Here is a 22,467-nt window from a genome sequence, read left to right on the forward strand (position 1 = left end):
AACTATAGTGAAAAGTGAAAAACCACAGGGCCAGTTTACAGTACAAAACAACAAGCATTGGCGCAGCCAATAGGTTTTGCTTGTGCAAAATCTATTGGTTTTATCAATATTTTTTAGACATGATGCACAAGGCGTCATTGTGCTCTTTTCAACTTAAAGCCAAAAAAAAGTGCAATGACGCTGTGTGGCATGCCCTTAGGGCATGATCTGGATATTCTCTTGGGGTTCAATGCGAGTTATGATCTTTCTTTTGCTTTTGTCGTTACATAAAAGAACCCAAAATTCAACTCCTTTTTTGTTTTTTTCCCACCAGGGACAGGTTTTTTTTGCGGCACCCTGCGAATATATAGATTAGCTTGATAAAACCTAGACCGACTTAAAACTAAAAAATGAGCACTGGCCACCACAAGAATATTTACATGGACTGGAGGAGAAATAAACATTAGTAGTAAGGGTGGTGGGGTGAGTGATGTTTTCTTCACCCGCTATTGGCATTTGCATGCGTTTTTCTAAGAAAGACAGCTCGCAATTGGCCAAAGGCGGGTGCATGTCCCGCCTTCTCTCTGCCTTGGCCTAGGGTCCGCGGAAGGGAGCGCGGCTTTCCTCCCTCGTCATGGCTCATTAAGCTCATCGTGCACTTTCATCTCCAAACGCGGTCGCTTTCACTTTCGCGTACCGCGCTTGTTTTATTTATTTATTTACTAGAACGCCGTAATGCCTTTCTGCACAGAACACCCCTCCCACCTCCTACACATCAACCAGAGCGATGCCATGGCTAGTTTCTTTTCTTTGTGAGCCACTCTCATTGCAGGCACGACGTATTTTTTTTATTAACGGAGCATTGCGCTTTACTGCGCTTTCAATTTTAAATGCAGTACTGGGCTGTACAGAGCCCTCATTGCTGTGCGTGCACTACATGAACAGATTTTTGTTTGTTGTGTAGTGTGCAATACTGGGCTGTACAGAGCGCTACATGAATGGATATAATAGGCTTTTGCTCTACAAGGTCTGCTGGCTGTTTGTTTTGCAAATTCATACAGCGCAAACTGAACTCGAGAGTAGTAGAGACCTTTACAAGACACCCAGTTACTTTACACAAGAGCACATTCACACAGGAACACACTGCCTTTTAGAAGGCACAGGAGATTAACTAATTTGCCCAGAATCACACACTGGTAAGCCAACGCCATGACTCGAACAACACCAGCTTCCGTAAGCGATCATCATGCGTGATTAATCAATTAATCACACACGATCATCATGCGTGATTAATCAATTAATCTCCCCATGGTCCCCCTGTTTACTAAAACAGGGTGCTAAGGAACATTCACATACGCTATAAGAAGGGACCTCCCTGTTAAATCTGTTTCGTGTTCTATCTACTCACCGTTTTTTGTATCTAATATTCGGCCTCTTTCTGCCCTCTCATGTGCCCCCTTCGAGATCCTCCTCTCCATCTGCATTCTGCCAGCACCCTCCTACCCAATAGTCGTCCACCACCACCACCACGTCCAACACCACCACCACGTCAACACCACCACCACGTCCACCACCACGTCCACCACCACCACCATGTCCACCACCACAATGTCCACCACCACCACCACGTTCACCACAACCACCACGTCCACCACCACCATGTCCACCACCACGTCCACCACCACCATGTCCACCATCACCACGTTCACCATGTCCACCGCCACCACCACGTTCACCACCACCATGCTCTCCACCACATCCACCGCCACCACCACGTCCACCAAAACCAACACCGCCACCACCATGTCCAACACCACGTCCACCACCACCACCACGTCCACCACCACCACATCCACCACCACATCCACCACCACGTTCACCACCACCACGTCCACCACCACCACCACGTCCACCACCACCACCACCACATCCACCACATCTACCACCACGTCCACCACCACGTCCACCACCAACACACCCACCACCACCACCATGTCCACCACTACCACGTCCACCTTAACCACCACATCCGCGTCCACTCACCACGTCCACCACCACATCCACCACCACATCCACCACCACGTCGACCACCAAGTCCACCACCACCCCCACCACGTCCACCACCACATCCACCGGACCACTGACAAAATATTGAGAAGGAGAATATCGACCTGCCAAAATATTGAGGAAAAAATATAGAATGCCAAAATATCGAATCCCTATCTACAAACAGGTAAGTACAAAAATATAGAATCCAAAATATCGTTGTAAAAACTATAATTGGTCAAAATATCGTTTTTTTTAAATGTCTTAAGAGTAATGTAAAATGAATGAAATAATACATATAATTAACTAAAACATACTTAAAAATACTTAAATAACTTTAAAATTAATAAATAATTAATATAAGTTAAAAAAAAATTATACATATATATTAACGTAATATTAATTAAGAATATTCAATATTTTTTGCGTAGGATAGCGGCCGGGTAAAATTTACTATTACCACTCCAGTAAGTGCAATAGTAGGGAAAGCGTTGGATAGCGGGAGGGTAAAAATTACTATTCCCACTCCAGAGAAAGCAACAGTAGTGAAAGCGTTGGATAGCGGGAGGATAAAAATTACTATTCCCACTCCAGAGAGTGCAATAATAGGGAAAGCATTGGATAGCGTAGGGGTAAAAATTACTATTCCCACTCCAGTGAGTGCAACAGTAGGGAAAGCGTTGGATGGCGTAGAGGTTAAAATTACTATTCCCACTCCAAAGAGTGCAACAGTAGAGAAAGCATTGGATAGAGTAGGGGTAAAAATGACTATTCCCACTCCAGAGAGTGCAACAGTAGGGAAAGCGTTGGATAGCGTAGGGGAAAAAATTACTATTCCCACTACAGTGAGTGCAATAGTAGCGAAAATAATAATTTAATATTTTATTAAAAATAAATTAATTATTAATACCAAAACAAAAGTATTAAAATTAATTACCAATCACACAATATTTAATAATTAGTTAATTATAAATACCAATATTTTTTTTTTAAATTAATTAACAACCAATTAATTTTCAATGCCAACAATTAATAAATACAAATAATGCCAATTAATAATTAATTAATAATAAATTAATTATCAATATACAAAAATTATTTCAATGATTAATTATTTACAATTAAATTACTTCCCACCATATTCCCCTATAAACCCACAACCCGCTCCAAATAATAAATTAACATAATTATCAATTAAACAATTAATACAAATTAATTACCAATTAATACAAATTATTTACCAATTAATAATTAATCAACAACCAATTAATTTTCAATACCAATTAATAATTACTTAATAACAATTAAATTACTTCCATCCCTATTCCACTATAAACCCACAACCCGCTACGGAAGTAAAACGCAAAATTAAATTAAAAATAATTAATAATTCCTAACAATTATTATTTAATGTACTATCATTAAATTACTTCCCACCCTAATCCCCTATAAACCCACAACCCGCTACGGAATTAAATTACACAAAAATTAAATAACATAAAATTCATTACTTTAAAAATATTTAAACATACATTCCAAAATTAATACATACTTTTAACACATATACTAACACTTAAAACACTATAAAAAATTTCGATATTTTTAACAACTATATTATAACTGTCGATATTACTTACTTCTATATTATGTAAATCGATATTTCTTACCTGATTTTCGATATTCTTCACCACTATATTTTGGCAATTCGATATTCTGTCCATTCTATATTAAAAACTCGATATTCTGTCCAGTCGATATTTTTTTTTCGATATTATGACTGTTTACCCATCCACCACCACCACGTCCACCACCACCATGTCCACCACCATGTCCACCACCACCACATCCACCACCACCACATCCACCACCACGCCCACCACCACCATGTCCACCACCACCACATCCACCACCACATCCACCACCACCACCACCCGTGACAGGTAAAGTGTCACTGGAGGGTAGGGGTAACAGGAGTGTCAACCCCGGCTGTACATGGGACATTTAAGGATGCATTGGGTGCGAGAAGACGGGAATAGGGGCTAGAACTATTACACCAGACCCAAGATACATTTTGAAGAGGTGCAATGTCACAGGGGCTCCTATAAAAGCACTCACAGCATCTCTACTTCACAGTGGCTTTCCTGCATGAGCCACTCACTCAAAACAAGCATTGGCATCGCCAATAGGTCTTGCCTTTGGGACCTTATAAGTGTTTATCCATGCAACACTTCATGTTGTTGCAACAAGGATATTGTGCTGGATAACTAAACACTTAGACGGTCCCAAAGACAAGACCTATTGGCTATGCCAATGCTTATTAATAATAGCTTTAGCTGGGCTTCACACTGTAGGCGCAACCTAAAAATGGTTGGGGCACAATTTGTGCAACTTGTCAGGAACATGTCCTTACTTCCTAATACCCGCTCAATGAAAAACCTCCTTATTTATTCTGTATCAGATCCCGTATGAGATCTTTATTTGGTGCCTTGTCCCCAAGCCTCCATTTTCTTCTCTTTTATTTTAGAACTGAGCTTAGCGTAGTGCAGGCCAGATCTTAGCGCTGCACGTGAACGAGATAGCTTCAGTGGACATTAAGGTCACCAAATCACTGGAATCTAGAATTTAAAGTCAAGGTGGTTGAATTACAGTTTATGTACAATAAGTCAAAATGATCAATGCTAGTTTATTTACATTATAAGTCCCAGAAACTTTAGAGTAATAAACGAAAGCTCTGGAATCGAACATGGTGTTACTTGTAACATAGATGCATCCAGCAACCTCGGTTTTATGCATAGCAGTTTTCAATTAATTGTTCCGAATTAACAAAGCAGAAAATAAATATTGAACATAAGTAATGACTGGTGGATCGACAGACTAATCGATCGACTGCAGGAACCTGTGTTTAACCATGTAGTCAGAGGTTTCAATCCCTGAGGTCCCGCCCAGCCTTTCATCTTTGACAGGACTGATAAAATGAGCACCATTGACTTGGGTACGGATCAGTATCTGCTCTGAGTGCCAAGAATCCACTTTGCTGGAGGTCGAACCACTTTGCAATAAAGGCTGTTACGTTGATCTTAAAGGTTTGAGAGTTGGAGCTGTTTGCTGCACGCCTCAGATATAATGTTAGGTAGGTGGCCCTCTATGTCGGTCATTTCTTGCAAAGAGGATTACCACATTAGTCTTTGGAAACACACACTAATTAATATACGTAGTATACACATGCTTTGCTATCTTAACATGAGAAGCTTGTCATGTATAATTAGATAGAGCGGAGTGTGGGCTTTTATCTTGAGGAAATTGGCTGACATGTTTACACGTTGAGATTGCGTACAAGCCGCCATGTTTATAATATAATACCATCAGGCTGATTGTGGAGGGTATGGGCTGGATAATTTGTACAGTGTTGTTGTAAGATGATTGGTAATGTGCTGAATATCACGCGGTGGTGGCTTCAGAGCCAGTGAGGCACCCAGAGATTGCTGCCGAGGAGGATCCTAGTTCATATCATCCACTGTCTTTGTCAGATGCTCACTCCAAGCTTCCTTCAAAGATATTGTCCCATAGTTTTCAGGAGTGACTCGTCCGCAGATCGGTGAAGGATCATGTGCAGGATGAACATGGATTGAGACGGGCACAGGAGCATTGCATTGCCTCCTCCAGTTCTTGGTTAAGCGTGTTGTATATGAGGGGGGCCTTTTTATGCTCTGTGTTGTTCCTGATCTTAGTAGCCCAGAGGACAACTTTTAATTTAGCTCCACAATTGCCGACCCGGACCATCTTCGAAACCAACTGGATCTGTTGTGTCCTTAGTGTATGATGGAAGTGTTTGTATCTGTGGGGCAATAACTATGCCTATGAATTCCAATACTCTCTCAGTTAATGAATCCTTGCCAGAGATAATAGGTCTCCCTGGAGGGCGTTCTAAGGTATGATGTATCTTAGGCAAGAAATAAAGAAAGGGCATTTTCAGCAGAAGCTACATTGAGATGATGAAGTTCAGAACCATTTAAAACTACCAAACTATGCCATTTTGTCAAAAAATTGTTTGTTTTGTCTCACGTGTTTTTATATCCTTCATTGAGGTTTACTGTTGCATAATATATCATTTAATTGTTGTGTAGGTTCATGATTATAATATACATAATTCAAGATTAGAACACCTCCACATTTATCCACACCTCGGATGGCTTAATTGAAATCCTTTTGTAGATATTTTAATGCTTATTATGGTATGTTGTGTGGATTTGTATGTCATGAGTAGTTTTAATTGGCTGCGTTTGTCGAGGGAGAGCCAGTGGAGCCTTCTGAGGTGTGGTGTGATGAGGGTGCAGTGTGGGAGGTCAAGGATAAGAATTGCTGCGGCGTTCTGGATGGCCTGGAAATGGTGTAAGAGATGGTTGGAGATCCCGGCATAGAGTTTGTTGCTGTAGTCTAATCTGCTTGTGATGAGGACTTGTGTGACTGCTTCTGGTGTTCATGGGCAGCCATTTGAATATCTTGTGGAGCATGTGGAGAATGTGGAAGCAGAAAAAGCTGACAGCGTTGACCTGCGCTGTCATGTTCAGCTTGTCATCCAGGATGATTCCCAAATGCCTGGCATGGTTGGTTGGTGTGAATGTGGGTCCAGGCTCTGATGGCCATGGTGGAGTCCCATGGAGAGCTCTTGTTCCTGAACACTAGTGCTTCAATTTGTGCTTTCAAAATGTTAGAGAAGGAGCTATCAAAACATGCCATTTACTATTAGTTTGGCCATCTAAGATAGAGAAAATGTTGCCCTGGGGAACCGAGTTTACATTAAACAGTGCTGGAGATGGTGCTCCACCTGGCACAAGGGCTGTGGTGAATTCTGGGAGGCTGATTTTGATTCCTTTGGAGGAATGTTGAAGGATGAAGGTACTGGAGTCTCATTCTGTATGTATTATTTTGATTATTGATGATGTTATATAATATTGATTTGACATTATGATATAAGGTGGGATACATAAAGAGAAATTTCATATTATTAGGCTCTGAGAGTGGAGGAATCGGAAGGTTACTTATTGGTGGTCGATGAGGTGTGATTTAAGGGAAACCATGGCGGCAAATCACCAGCTATGCCCGTGCTGGTCTTCAGGCTGTTGATCAGGAACCCACTTTTGATCGTGTTGAATGCTGCTGTGATATTAAGAAATAACCAAGATGCAGATGATTGGTGCTTTATTAGTCGAAGTTATCAGACTTTTGTGAAATTGGGTGTTAAAATATTGTTTTTTATAACAGTGTGCATTGTGATAATCCAAGGATACTAAAGATTTGGGGTTTTAAAATGATTTTGGGGGGCAGAGAGATTCTTCAACCTATTTTAAGGTTCTTTATTGTCTCTTTATGAAATGGGTGCATCAATTATGTTAAGGAAGAAAAGACCAATAGTGATGATGTAATCTTTGACGAGAGTTGCATCAATTGAATCTCCATCAAAACATATTGCTAATTGGCCACAGCAATTTTTTCCTATAAGTCTTCAATTAAGAGAGGCCGAGCCTTGCCAATTGGCTGAGGACTTTGTTGGCAGCCGCGTGCATTTCATTGGTTTCGTGGAGCAGTCAATCTCCATTCAGAACCTTTCGAATGCCTGGCGTCTTACATGGTATTCCACATTTGTTCTGCAGAATTACCATCCCACACAATTACAAACTTTACCAGGTGATTTTGGGAAAAAGTAAGCTGGGTGCATGGAGGCAATTCAGGAAGAGGTTACGTTGAGAAGAGAAACCAAGGCTGGGAGTAGTGGTGTTGTGAGAGTGTGGGCTGTCAGCAGCTTCAAGGAGGAGGGTTGGAGAAATAGAGGTAAAGGAAGTGATTCTGCACATTAGGAAAATAACTTGGTCAAACACTCAGGTTTATGAGGCAGGAAAGCCTGCCTTAAAGGTCAAGACCTGAGGCCAAATGGTGGTAAGTGCCCAAAACGAAGGGTTGTCAGTAGGGATTGGCTAAGAAGGTCCCGGCCTGGCCACTGATTCTGTTTTGATAGCTGGTTTTATTTTTCTGTGACAGCATGACAGTAGTTCTGAAAGATTAGGATGGGTTAAGGTGTGTGATATAAACCCTAAGAGTAGCAAGCTATTTAAAAGTAAAAATTGTGTGAAACTGTTCTTCCTAAAAATATGCGTGGTAGTCGAGATTGTTCATGCCAAAAACATCAAATAAATGTCATAAATGAGATACAGTTCAATCTAGCTGTAAAATATTATTGGCTGTATTACACTCTGGGCCCTGGGGGCACAGTGGGCATAAGCACCCTCTTTCTGTCCCTCCGGGGCACTTTGGTATTACAGTAGGCGTCTCCTAAAACAGGTGGCACATGTGTGCGAAAAAGGAGCCAAAATTCAGGAATCACACGTGGTGATGGGCCGGGTAATTCTGCGGCTCACATGTTATTCCCCATTCCTGCACAAACACAAATAAAGCCTGGTGATTGGGATGGTGATACCAAATGGAACTGGTAACACCAAGCAGAACATTATCAGCCTATGTATGGTACAACCAACTAGTGATGGAGCCAAAGCAGGGATAGCTTTACAGAAAATAATATACTCACACTAAGAAAATTCTGTCTGATTTTTGTTGTTTATTTTATCAGGAATATAAATGCACAGCCACCTAAAGATGGGAACAAAAACCTTCCTGAAACGCATAGAGACAATTGAGATAAAACTAGTGAAACGTTTCAGAAATCATAAGTTTAAAAAATGTTGTAAATGAAAGCTGTTTTCTTTATGAGAGTATGCTTAGTACCTAGGGAGGACTACTTTTGAAAAATTAATTATATTTGAAATTCCTTGGTGGGTTGGATGTTTCTGAGCGGTGACCAGAAAGGACATTAAAATACCAAATATGGAAGTAGTACGCAAAGGAACCAGGTTATTGACTCTACACTTAGGCATCATGGGCGGGTTAATACATTAACTACAGAAAATGCAAAACAATGCCGTTGGGCGCTATATGGAACCCCCACATTTGTCCATGTGCCTTGTATGATTATATCTCTGTATCTGCGTCCAATGAAACCTAGAATAGATTACTGCGGTTTGCTGCTCATGCATAAATACCTTCATGGAACATTTTCAGCTCATTGGGGAAGTGCAGTACACTCCAACCAGTGCTTAGTTTGAACCGGTGGTTGCTGGTGGGGCCTGCATGCACTTGTTTTTGGAGACAAGCCAGGGCTTAATTTGAGCGGGTGGTTTTCAGTGGTAAGCAGTGCCACTTAATCACCAACACCGGCTCTTTTGATGAGGAACAGTTAAGGACATATTAATTTACGGGGAGATTAATTTGCCCAGAATCACATGATGTTGAACCGATGCCCAGACTCGAAACTTGGTTCCACAGTGCTGAAGTCGGCATCTCTGGCTATTACGCCACATCCTCTCCACAATTTCATGGTTAGTGGTTCTGTTCTGTTGTAGGTGGTGCTAACAGGAGAAATGGGCTGGTGCATGCTGCCTCCTGATGAGAGCCCCAGGACTTATGTTTTTTTTTTACAAATTAACCACTGGGACCAGCACTTCTCCTCATCAGACAGGGACCGCAAGCAAGAGAGGGAGCAAAGCACAAAGGGGAAGGCAGTAGAAAGATGGAAGAACAAAGGGAGAAATCAGGAACCTGCACAAGTGAGATGAAGGGGCAGGGAGTGTCTGGTAGCGGATTGAAGCGACATGAGGTTGGTTCAACACTACGCGGCCTTGGTATTCAGTGCGCTGAGATTTAAAAGCACAGGCAGTAGGCTTCTGAAGAGCTTTGGGCACCAGCACTCATTCATTTACAAATTAAGCACTGACTCCAATCAAACATCTGTGATTGGCTAGAACTGAGCTGACCTCCAACCGCTGTTAGTGCTGTCAGCGTCTGAGCGGGAAAACCATTTCAGCCCTTGGCTCAAAAACATGGAGGCAATTCCCACTGGATATTAAACTAATTAATGACGTGGCTCTGTTCAGAACTAAACTCGAGCCCGATCCATATCCCGCTCCCTAAGGACAGCTGTTGCAAAAGCTCTCGGATACCGTGGGGCTAAAAGCGCTGTTTCAATGTTTGTGCTACAGTGGGGTTTGTGACTGCTCACGCGATGACGAAGCATTGCATGTTTACAGCTTTCCTGAGGCGGGATTATTTTGAGCTAATGTGGATGCCGTACATTGTACGTAGCTTCCATGGCTGGATGGGAAACCCAAATCAGTACTGGCGGAAAGGTTTGCACCAGCCCTGCACCTTGAGTAGAGATAGGGAAGGTTGGCTCATAACAGTCCATCCTGCTCTGAAAGCAGCCTCTAGCCTGCAGGCTACCAGGAAGTGGCCAGCAGGGCCAGACTGGGGAACCACAAGCAGCCCTTGCAAAAATGCTGATACTAGCCCTGCTCCCTCTGTTCAATCACGCAATCTCTCTTACCCTCCATCGTTTCTCTCTCCCCGTCTCTCCTCTCTCTCTTCCCACTCTCTTATCACTTTCTCTCTCTCTTCCCCTCTCTCCCTCTCTTTCTCTCTCTCCTTTGAAGCCTCCCTGTGCCTGCTACAATTGACCTCAGGTTGTATGCTGGTGAAATTGCAAAGGCACCTGGAGCAGTCCTGGCCTTTCAAACCCAGCCCATCGGGGAAATGTCTGGTGGAATAAAAAAAGAAAGGCCTGTCTGACCCTGGTGGCCCAGTACGGCCCGGCTGCTTCCCCTGTGCATGAATAGCTGTCTGCATTCAAGGCTTGAGGCAGCAGTCTGCTAGTACTGTTGTGTGCTGATGTCCATTTTTAGCATGTAGTACTGGTCATGGCACTAAGACCCCTGCCACAGGTGCATGAAAGTAGGGGTGGGCGGAACTTGCGGAGTTTCACTCCGTGGAATTCTGTGGAGTTACCTGAAAACTTTGCAAGATGCTGTACTGTTCTGCAAGAGGGCAGAATTGGCATACTGTGCTGATTTTTATCGCCGGGAGCTTGTTCCGCGTTGCAAAATCAGCGCAAATGGCGGCATGCACGCCCCAGAGAGCACTGCCTCTTTGCTGCCGCTCAAGTACATTTTCAACTTGAGCTGTAGCTTTCTCACCACGAACAGTCATGACCACTCTCATTGATAAAATCTCACTGGGTGCCAGCCTTGCACCGAAAATTGTGTTAGGGGACGCTAATTCCTGCTCACCAAATTACCATTGGTGAGCTACGTGCGAGAAAAAACACTACCATGCGGCCGTTGGCAGAGTTTTGCCAGAACTCTGCATTACCCCAGGCAGAGAGGATTTTTTCACCCACCCCTACATGAAAGTCAGCTGTCCCTTGCATGCCTGTAGCACTGCATTCATAGCTGTGTGCAGGAAGACTGACATATGTATATGCATGAGGCGGGCATAGTAAGCCTCACTGAGCACAATCCGGTTACCCCGCCCCCAACTAGAACAGCGGGTGCAGGGCAAATGACTGGCCCACACATAACGCTGCATGAAGATTGCACCGCGCTGCAACAGGGACAAGTTTGAGATGAGCCCCTAATCACTTTCTTTGCCTGCTCTCAGGATAGGCACATTGATTTTACATGGAATGGTGGTAATATTTTAGTAAACTCTTTCGCTGACCTTGAACCATCTCTCCACCGTCCCAGTATTTTCAGGGTGTTAACTTTGGTGGTGTGATGTGGAATTTGAGGCCCTCTGTTTACAGACAGGTGAAGGAAGAAAGGGGCTTACTTCCTGGACAGAAATGTCTGTGTGTATTGACCCAAATCTGGGCTGGGTATGCCCAGACGGGAGTCACATTCACACTGTGTCACTGGAACCAAGCTATATCCAGCTGATGAGCCTTTAATAAGGGCAAAACCGGTCCTGGATTGCATGTGTTCCGGTTTAGGGAAGACCTGGATTGGTAGTTCGGACTGGTCTGCTCCTATTGGAGCAGGGTCAAGACTGATTTGCATATAGCTGGGTCCAAACTGAGGTGGCATGGTGTGCGAAATAACGATGGACTGGGATGCAGCTCGAGTAATTACCAGTTGATGACATTAATTCAAGCATTCCATCCATCACTTATGTACACTTTAGCTCTGGGAGGGTGGCGTCCTGGACAGAAGACAACAGTGGCCTTCCTCTGGTCTACCTGTGACCGTGGAGAATCATAGGCAGTTCCCTCTCTGTACCTCTGATGCTTGCTCAGCGTTTCTGCCCCTTCAATCCGTAGCCTCTCTGTGGAGCGGCGCTGTACCTAGTCAAGAAGACAGTTGCTTTTCAATTGCATTCAGGTGATGATGGTTATATATCAGAATACGACTACAGAAATATTGTGCTACACACTGTAGTCAAAGTATTGACAAATAATATATGGCGAAGATAATTATATATTGTTCAATATAGATTTATTATGCCTAACTCCACAACTATGTAACCTAAAAATAAATAGTTTGCCAAGACACACACACTTTTTTCACTGGATTCATGGCGCTTGGACAGAGAGCTCCTTCAGCCTGCAGATACTCCACTGAATAACATCTCTGATTCATGGGTATCAATCCTCCAAAATGCAAGTGCTAACAGAAGTGACATCACACCCTACGACTGCAGATAAAATGTCAGGATTGACCCTTTGCGCCCCTCTTAGCTTCTCAGGAACCTTCTATTTACTCATAGATATCCAATAGGGGAAGCCAGAGTTAGAAGCAGTACCCCTATCTTGCCTTCTGGTGCCTCGCTGTGACCCTGTCCTTCCTACTCCTGGTTTCAGCAGAACAAACAGGAAGTGAACAGAGAATGTAAACAAGGCTCCAGAAACCTTGTTTGTCTTCTGTAGTTTCACACTTTTTGCTAACACCCCAGTTTCCAGCAGAAGAGCGGGTCTAGGGTTTAACCACGTGATGTCCTCTTGTGCCAAAGAGTGCCTGACGTCACGCTAAGGGCACTTAGCGTTAATTTTTTTAACGCCCACTATCGCTGGATAATATCGCCTGCTTATCGCGTTATTAGCAACGCTTACCGCCTAGGCGATAAAAAATCCAGCAATAGCGGCATTTTGGGAGGTTATCGCTGGTAATGCAGCGATAAAACTACAAGGATAGGGATATCCTTGTTGATAGCCCATGGTGGACTTAGCCATGTAATCAACCTCCCATTGGATTACATGGCTAAATCTGAAAATTAGCAGACGTAAATAAGCCGCGTTAACCGTGGTTAGCGCTGCTTTTTTTGTCTCTAACAGGGTTAGCGTGAAGCTTGATAATAGAAGAAATGTCGCTTAGCGACATTTCTCCTATTATTTTGGTCTGGAACGCCCACTTTGCATCTCATTAGAGATGCAAAGGGAAGCGTAGTGAAAAAGGGTGCTAACATGCGATTTTGCTTGTTAGCACCCTGTTGTTGATAGGGCGCTATTTTTATCTCCGCTTCTTTGGCTTTTAAAGCCAAAAAAGCGGAGATAAAGCCCTTGTTAATATGCCCCTACAGGAAGAGAAGAGGTTTCTTTGGAGTTTTCTTTACATTTTGCTCCAGCCTCTATAATCTTATAGACTATGGATATGCGCAGCTCTCACATTGCCAAGCGAATTCGAAACAATTCACCCTTCATGAAGGCAGGTGAAGTTTAGCGACACAGCTTAACCACTGCCCCAGGCAAAGTTTAACAACACACTGCAGCAGATGTCCCACCTTGAAAGGGCGGCTCCTATGGGTGCCAGGGACATCTTAAGGATTTTGGGGACAAACGTATTTTGTGGGCCACTGTTCACAATAGCTTTGAACTTATGATCCAATTCCAGTTCTTTCATGCCCTCTTTGGCCAGGTCACTTATAGTGCACAAGCATGCCCAAATTCGGAATGTGTTTAAATCTAATATTCTGAGGTAGTGGCGTGTGTTTTCAATTTTGTGACACAGCAGCAACTCCTTAATATTACTACAGATAATCCCTGTAACACCCTCCATTTCTCATATGCGAGGTCCTGCATTGATCTAAAAGACACTATTTTTATGGATGTTGCATGAAACAAAAACACAAAATTTCTCTGCAAAATGTCTGTAATAGACTCTCACACAACACACACATTAAAAATAAATGAAAGTAAAAAGGTATTTAAAACAATATGTTTAAGAATTATTGAAGGTCATCAGGGCAAGACTCTCAACAGAACAGAGAAGGCTCTTTCGGGGGGATGGAAGGGGGGGCAAAGAAATACTGGGGCCCCAGGCCACAGCTCACTTTGCACAAGTCTTAAAACGTCTCTGCTGGGTGCAGGGAATGGCTGTGCAGTACGGACGCTGTCTCTGCAACCAATCAGGGCTGCCATTGTTCCTGAGTGGCACAACGTAATCAATGCAATAGCAGCCTCTCGGGAACAGTGGGTTTTCCTAGTGTTTTTGCCTTGAGCAGCGCCCTCAGGGCAGCACTTTCTGCCATTCAAAATTAATACTTTTTGACTCTTCCTTGGGGAATGTATAGCTTTCCCCAAAATATTCCAGGACTGGAGTTATGATAGTAAATAAGCCTCCTGGAATATTTGTGGGAAAGTTGCTTTTTCCCTAAATATTCTAGAACTGGAGTTAGAATAGTAATTTTGATGTTCCAGTGTCTACCACGCCCACTGCTGAACTGAGGGTGCAGCTAATGGCAAGAAACACAAACGAGCAGAGCAATGTTTGCACCCTACTTCTCCCACAGTTGGAATCAAGTAATACAAAACAGGCGAAGTTTAAAATGAATTACTGTGTGATAAGCCTTAACTCATAACTGGCAAATTTCCCAGACCCATGCACGGCTAGTTAGGCCATTCCTGTTTTTTTCTTATAGTTCTGGGAATTGCAGTCATGATAAAACCAATATTACAACAAGTCACAGAATTGTAAGAAAAAAACGGGACTGGCCTACTTAGTCATGCCTGGACTAGGGAAACTGGACAGCTATACAGCTCTTCCAGTGCCATGCAATATAGTGTTATGTGAATTTCAATATGATGTAATATGAGGTGAATTACATGTTTTCTTGTTTCTGCATCCTTTAGGTGAAATTGAGCAATGTGTTTACATCAAGTACCACTACTCCTCTGCCACCATTCCCAAGAACCTCACCTACTCCATCGCCAAGACCATCCGCCAGGACGAGTGGCATGCCCTACGTAAGTCTTACGAGCTTCATCATTTTTATCATCTATATTCACAAAATCCATCTGTGATTATCAAATAGCTTTCAGAATCGGCTATTGTGGTTAATAAGTGCTCGGCTGGTGTTTAGGCAGCCATCCAAAGTTTCTCAGGATGATGCATTAAGTGCTGCTTCTTTTCAGGATTTTTTTGCATTCTGGGACATGTAGTCCTGTTTATTCCATTATAAAAGATGACTACAAGTCCCACAATTCACAGGATGGCAACCCAGACTGGAGCAGCACATTACGCAAGGACCTGGGAAACTTGGCACCTATGGTTTTGTTTACAAGTACCAGAAGGCAATGTAAATACATGGGCAGGATGAGCAAGTCACCAACTGAATCTAGTGATGTGAAAGCTCTGTACACCCATGTGATGTTGTGCATGCGGGGACATTAATTCTTCAGTGTTATAGTTGATGGTGGGGCAGCTCCCTTCATGGACTGCTGAGGTGTAGGTGTGGTCCTAGGTCCATATGCAAGAATCCCAGCTTGTGTTTCTGGAAGTTCTCAAGTTGTATGAGATAGCACATGAACCTCTGTGGTGATATGATCCGCACAATATCTGATCCAGTGGTATGGGCAAACATAGTCCTGTCCGTCTGACTTTCTTGTGCATGCAGGGATATTTTCACCATCTACAAACCACTATGAATCGTTGGCATACCTATCAGCATACTGTGTCTCCAAGGCGCGTGACCTGAAGTGTTTGTGATCACACTGTCGTCAATGGAGGTGACTGTCTTTTTGGAGGCTTGGGAAGGTTTGAAGGGCAGCTGACCTCACAGTAGTTTATGGGAAGCGCTTGGCTTGGAAGAGTGAAAGTGGTTACAAGTCGGCGACACATTGGAAATGAGGGTCAGTTGAGTGGTTGGTGATGTGATAAATGTGGATAACAAAAAGTTAGATTATCTGAGATGTGCTGCAGCTCCTCCATTGTCAAGAACCAGCAGTATGACACAGTTACACAACCCTAGGGTGGTTATTTACATGTAGTTTTGTATAGCGTGAACGAAACCCACTGCTTGAATAGCGCTTGGAAGTCTTTGGTGCCTGGTGCTAAATCCTATTATTCATTTGCCTCAGGATAAATTACCCTATTGGTTATTGAGCATGTGGAAATTGTTATATCAGGGCAGGGACTGAGATGATGGTTGTGATTGGAAGGCAGGGAAAGTATTAGAGAACCCATAGGTGCGCAGGCCACGGTCTCTGCCTGGCTACAACCCTCTTCGCTTTCATGAAAGGCCTCAAAATGATTTTCAGGAAACAGATTAGGAGACTATTGCCACAGTCCGTTCTCCCAAGGTAACAGCATTTTCCCACTTAGGTTTCCTTGGTTCGCAGTACTGAAGGTGCCTCTTGGCTATACTGCAGGTGATGTTGCATTTTAAACGGTCGTTGGAGATGATGAACTTCGCAGAGCTGGGTACCAACAGTTGACACTTTGGTGTGGAATAAAGTTAGCCGCTGATGTTGGATGCTGGGGCAAATCAGTTCAAAAGCCATTGATCTGCCGCAAACGATGTTCAATCGTAGAAATGCCCAAGAGAAGGAGAACCAGTGCTTATAGCTACTGAGTTTGTCAAAAGGTGGGTTCAGGAAGCTCCTGTGGAGTTTTCAGGTGCTGAAGATGGCTCAAGCTATCTGAAAAGTTTCAAATGCATTTTTAAATTGCTGCACATCTTCAGGTCAGTCTCACAGGCTGTGATCACTTGATGAACAGCTGCAGGGAGCTCAGCCTAACGCACAGCCATCAAGGGTCCTTCAAACCCTCAGGTGGGCATGAAACAAGCTCAACAGGAGAGGCAGGTCCTCGGAGCCAGGCTCTTCCTGAAGCACCTCAGGCTCTGGCAGACAGCAGACACATTAGGCAGCTCAGGGCTTGCAGCAGGCCTGCAGACTTCCAACAGAAGGGGGTCTTATAATAATTCCAATAAATACATTACCAGTTTAGGAGCCATTCTAGAGGCAGAGTAAGAGTTTTTTCTTTCTTCCAAATTCCAATACAGTTCTGATGATGCTGCCCTGGCATGAGTGCTTGGAAGGTGCACATGTATGCCATTGTTAAAAAGCTGCCATGCACTCATGCCAAAAATCCCACACCAATCCTGGCCCTCACATACTACAGAGTGATTAATTTCTTGCCATGGGAATGTGCAGGCCTGTTACCCTTTGTGGATCAGACACGTTTGTGCCGCAAAGGACTAATATGTTAGGGAAAGGCATCTTGGTATAGGGTCCTTCCAGGTAGTTATACATTCACCCTCTTTGTTTATAGTAGCCCCTATTGATGATATAACACCTCACAATACTGCGAGTACCCATGTGGTGCAAGTGGAGAAGCAAAGTCCACCATTGGGTTATTGTATCAATAGAACAAGCAAGGAAAGTAGCATCCCTGATTTGCAGTAGACGCGGCGCGTACTGCCCTGGCTCTCGCCTCGTTTCACTTCCATCGATGTTTGGGGGAGGTCAGTGCCCGCTTGAAGCATCTGCAATTTGCATACATGGCTACTGCTATCAGAGAGCCATGTACATTCACCATCGGCCACATTGGGCTGATAGGTAGACCATTATAGTTTCTTTCTTAGCCCTTGATTTGAACGACTTATCAAAAATCGGATCTGGCCCAGAAATAGCGCTCTGTGCATGGTATGCCCATGGGAGAGATGGTGGAAGTTTGAATGTGTGCCTGGTTGCCTGTCTCCCACGCCAGGTGCACTATGCCAGCAAACAGATTTATCTGGCAAAACCACCCAAGAGCCCCAGTGCTCCCAGGCTTACTCCAGGAGACGGTAAAGGGATTTGAACCCACATGTTACAGAAAAGTCATCAGACTCGACAAGCGCAATCTCCGCCCGAGTCATATCTTTTAAGATGGCCGAATTTAGAATTTAGAAAACGGAATTTTAGATTGAAATCCCCAAAATGTGCTACTTGATCTATAGCTTCCTCCTGCTCCCCAGCAAACATCTTCTGATGTCTCCACGCGCGCAGTGTGCCTCCACAAGCGCAAAGTGCCCGGATAATAGAACGCTGACCACCCTACTTTGAGCTAAAGATGACTTTAGGCCTCCGCTATCTAGAATTTGAACAGTGGGCACTACTAGCCAAGTAGGCGCCGTAATTACCTGGTGAAGTTCAACCACCACTGGTCCGTGGCTGCCAATCGTTTGATGATCATACGATGATGGATGCCCTCAGTTCATGGGCACCTGTGCAGCGGCACCGCTGGCACATATAGTAGCTGCGCCTCTTTGACCAGCAGCTGCTGACCCTGCATATTCAGTCCCTCCTGGAGCTTGCACTTGGCTCACTGCCATCGATTACTCCTTGACAAGCCTCCCAATTTCAATGCCTTGAGGACTTCAGGTCTGAGAAAAATATCTAATTGCTAGTGTCGGATTCTCCTATGGCGTGGCAAGGAATGCCCTGGAAATGGCAAAGGGTAAAGAGCATGGCATTTTAGATTCATGAACTCCCACGGAGAATTGACTGCAGAAGGAACAACTTGATTAAGAAAGCGACCATGACAAAGAGATTTATGTAGCTAATAATCGCGCGTCTTGTCGGGTGTACGGGTGGCGGGGCGCAGCTTTAGAAACCCCATCACGTAAACATATTAAGCAGGAATGAGACGATGTCAGCAGGTCTGATATCCCATTTCGGACCTCAGAGACAAGTAGAGCAGACTCAGCATTTCTGCATAACCTGCTAGGAAAAGGAGGCGGGCATGGGACACCTCTCCGCTGAGGGCCTGGGACACATGGGTAGGCATGCTGCAAGATGCTTCAAGGCAATCAGAATTTAAAGTCCTTGGCTAGAGTAACCCAAGCTAGCCCTCTCTGAAAGCAACCTCTAAGTAGAGTCGGTGTTAGGATTTTTGCATAAATGGCAGTGTTCCTTAATGTGTGCTGGTGGTTGCAAGAGGTGGGCACCGCCGCTTTTGGGGTCCAAGACTTATTTTGCATCATCAGACTTGACCAAGAGCGAGGGAGAGTAAAGCAGAAAAGGGAGATAAAGGGAGGTAGAGAAAGATGGGAAAACAGTTGCAAAGGGAGAAAGCAGGTATCAAAAAGAACCTGCAAGATTGAAATAAAGAGACAGGCACCGTAAAGAGGCATGAGGTGGAATTAAAAAGAGGCATCCTTGGTATTGCGCAACCCGGGCAGTCGGCAACGCTGGCGGAGGTCCTTAGAACAGATTTGGGCCCCTGTACTTATTATTTCCTACACGTTAAGTCCTGCTTGACTCATTGCATGCACTGAAAGCCTTACTCTCTCCACCTACCACTTCCACCTATCAACGGGGGGCCTCTTATGAAATACATTATAGAGCAGCAAGAGGAGGGGACCCTTAAAAAGAGGAATTATCACACTTTGGGCATCAATTAGGGACAGCCAGGTATAGCAGCTGCTGCCCTGGACTTGCGCTGTGGTACCCTTGGCACTGCCACTGCCACCTGTAGTCTCAGGGATCCTGAAGACCATGGCAGCCAGGGGTCCGGAAACAAACTGACACTGAGAGGTTTTCTTTTCAGCAGATGTCAGAGCCAACAACAGATGTTGATGCACATGTTAAGTTTACCTAAGTGAGACATTTTTTACCTGCAAGATATAAAGTAGGGGTGTCCATTGAAGGTCCAGGAGTGATGGATCCATGCTCTACTTTCAAGATTTCCACTGATTTTTCAAATCAACTCAATTTAGACTCATTGAATGAAAATGTATCTTCTTGCAGTTTCGTGAAAAACTCACGTGGACCCAGCCCCGCTGGACTTACATTGGATACCCTGTCATGAAGCAACTTCAAAGAATGCACCACAGATGGTGAAACCCTGTCTTCAGATAAGCATGAACGTTGATCTCCACCCCTAGTATAGCGTGATAATTAAGGGAGATTAAAGGCAATTTCTTCTGCACTTCCACACGTATGTTCTATGTACCTGAAGAAAACATTTCCATTAGGCTTTATGGTCGAGGAGAGAGTAGCAGACTGAATGCTCCCCTTACTAAGATGGCAGCCAGTTGTCCAAGGGGTAATGGCCAGCAACAGAACCTATCCCCTACAGCACCTGAGCACTCTTTATGGAAAAGTCCCGCTTCTAGGCATGAACACAAGAGGGTTTGTGCCTGATGACGAGGCTCTATCCGGGGAGGGCATGAGCGCCAGACTTACCCTACTGGGCCCATAGGAACTTCCATACGGAGAACCAAGAATGGGATACGTTTACTTATACCCACTCCCCTGAGGAAGGGTTCCCCCTACAGAAACAACACAGGGTGCCCGCCTATGTTCACAAAGGCGTACTGAAGGTTGGTGCACCTACACACTCAGGCCTCATTCTGAGAGGTTTGCTGTAAAGTAGGCTTCAATGGGCCAGAGTTACACCTTAGTTTACTCAGGGACTTCAAACTAGTAGGGTACCCCAGGTAAATCTTCAGTTACCTTGAAGATATATTGATAGTCAATAAATGGTCACGATATATCTGCAAGTCAATATTTCGACTGCAATATTGTTACATAACAACTAAGAGTAGATAACAACTAGCCAGTTGAAGTGATTACATAAAAAATTAAGTGGAGTCCAGTAAAGGCAGGATGAGTTTGAGAAGATACTGACAAACAAAACAACAAAACATGTTTACTAGATTCAGGCAAACATTTTTCACAGTATGAACATAATTACATTGGGCCCGATTCACAGAACTAACTTAAGACAAAATCCTAAACTTACTACCATTTTGGTATTCACAGAAGGCACTTACTCATTTTGGTATTCACAGAAGGCACTTACTCATTTCGGTATTCACAGAAGTTAGGAGTCCTAACTTTAGGACTCCTAAATGCCTTCTGTGAATACCAAAAGCCTTAAAATTAGGATTTTTCTCAGTTTAGTAGTAGTATAGTTAGGACTCCTAACTTTAGGACTCCTAAATGCCTTCTGTGAATACCGAAAGTCTTAAAATTAGGATTTTTCTCAATTTAGTAGTCCTAAGTTTAGATTTAGGACTACTAAATTGAGAAAAATCCTAATTTTAAGACTTTCGGAATTCACAGAAGGCATTTAGGAGTCCTAAAGTTAGGAGTCCTAACTATACTACTACTAAACTGAGAAAAATCCTAATTTTAAGACTTTCGGTATTCACAGAAGGCATTTAGGAGTCCTAAAGTTAGGACTCCTAACTTCTGTGAATACCGAAATGAGTAAGTGCCTTCTGTGAATACCAAAATGAGTAAGTGCCTTCTGTGAATACCAAAATGGTAGTAAGTTTAGGATTTTGTCTTAAGTTAGTTCTGTGAATCGGGCCCATTGTCTTGGGTAGTGAATAACGGGGGACCAGTGTTAAACTGACCTGTTGGGCACTCTGGCACTGTCAGATCGGCCAACATGGGATGAGATGGTATGTTTGGGCCTGCCATGGCTCATATGAACAAAAAAAGCAGCCCAAGTACTGGACCTTTAGAGATGACCCATCCGGCAGTGCCAGACTAATACAGGTCGATCGTACACTGTGCAAAGATAGGCATACTGCATTGCTTTTCAGCATTTATAGGTTTCATTTGAGGGTGTGCTTTCATTCGGGGAGGGGAGGAGGCTGTGGGTTGGTATGAAACCGCATTTCAGAGGAGGGGTCCATTCAGCTAGCGGGATCTACATTTTGAGAGGCTGAAATTGAGTTTTGGTATAAATAAGAAATTAAGATTGGTGGCCTACCCTTGTTGAAATGTGCTGGTGTTTAACTCATCTGACTTTTGTGAGCTCATTTGAAATACTCTGTGTGATGGGTCCGAAGTTTCCAAACCAAACTGGTACTGCATCTTGAAGGTTACTTTACGTGAAAGCCGCAGCACATTTCTTACTGGGACTTGAAGGCTAAAACATATGCTGGGAAAGGCTACACTACAAGCCCAAACAAGCATTGGCATAGCCAATAGGTCTCGCTTTTGGGACCTTATAAGTATTTAGTTATGCAGCACAATATCCTTGGTGCAACAACAACTGTTGCATGACAAAACACTTATAAGGTCCCAAAGGCGAGACCTATTGGCTATGCCAATGCTTGTTGCTGTTTTTGTGGTACTGGAATATATAGGGATGATATTTGTCACAGTTTACAGTTTGGATTAGATCATTGATGACACTATTGTTCATAGGATCACAATGTCTCCAGTGACATTTTCTTGCTGCCCAGGTCATGCTGAGGGGTTCCTTTTCTGGTGGTTCTGCTGTCCTGATCGAGCCAAAGGTCCTGCTACAGTTAGCTCCTCCCTTTGTGTGTGTGGTTGTCATT

General features: G+C 43.8%; 1 protein-coding gene across 1 annotated transcript in view; it reads left to right on the forward strand.

Moving 5' to 3' along the window:
* TMEM178B (transmembrane protein 178B) overlaps positions 1 to 22,467 on the forward strand; it is a 652,763-nt gene that overhangs the window by 254,172 nt on the left and 376,124 nt on the right. Inside the window, exon 2 of the mRNA XM_085651933.1 lies at positions 15,029 to 15,142. Within this exon, the coding sequence (XP_085508059.1) occupies positions 15,029 to 15,142 (114 nt within the window). The remainder of the gene's footprint in view (positions 1 to 15,028; positions 15,143 to 22,467) is intronic.

This window comes from Triturus cristatus, chromosome 4_1 (assembly GCF_964204655.1).
Source record: "Triturus cristatus chromosome 4_1, aTriCri1.1, whole genome shotgun sequence".
In the NCBI taxonomy this organism is placed as follows: Eukaryota; Metazoa; Chordata; class Amphibia; order Caudata; family Salamandridae; genus Triturus; species Triturus cristatus.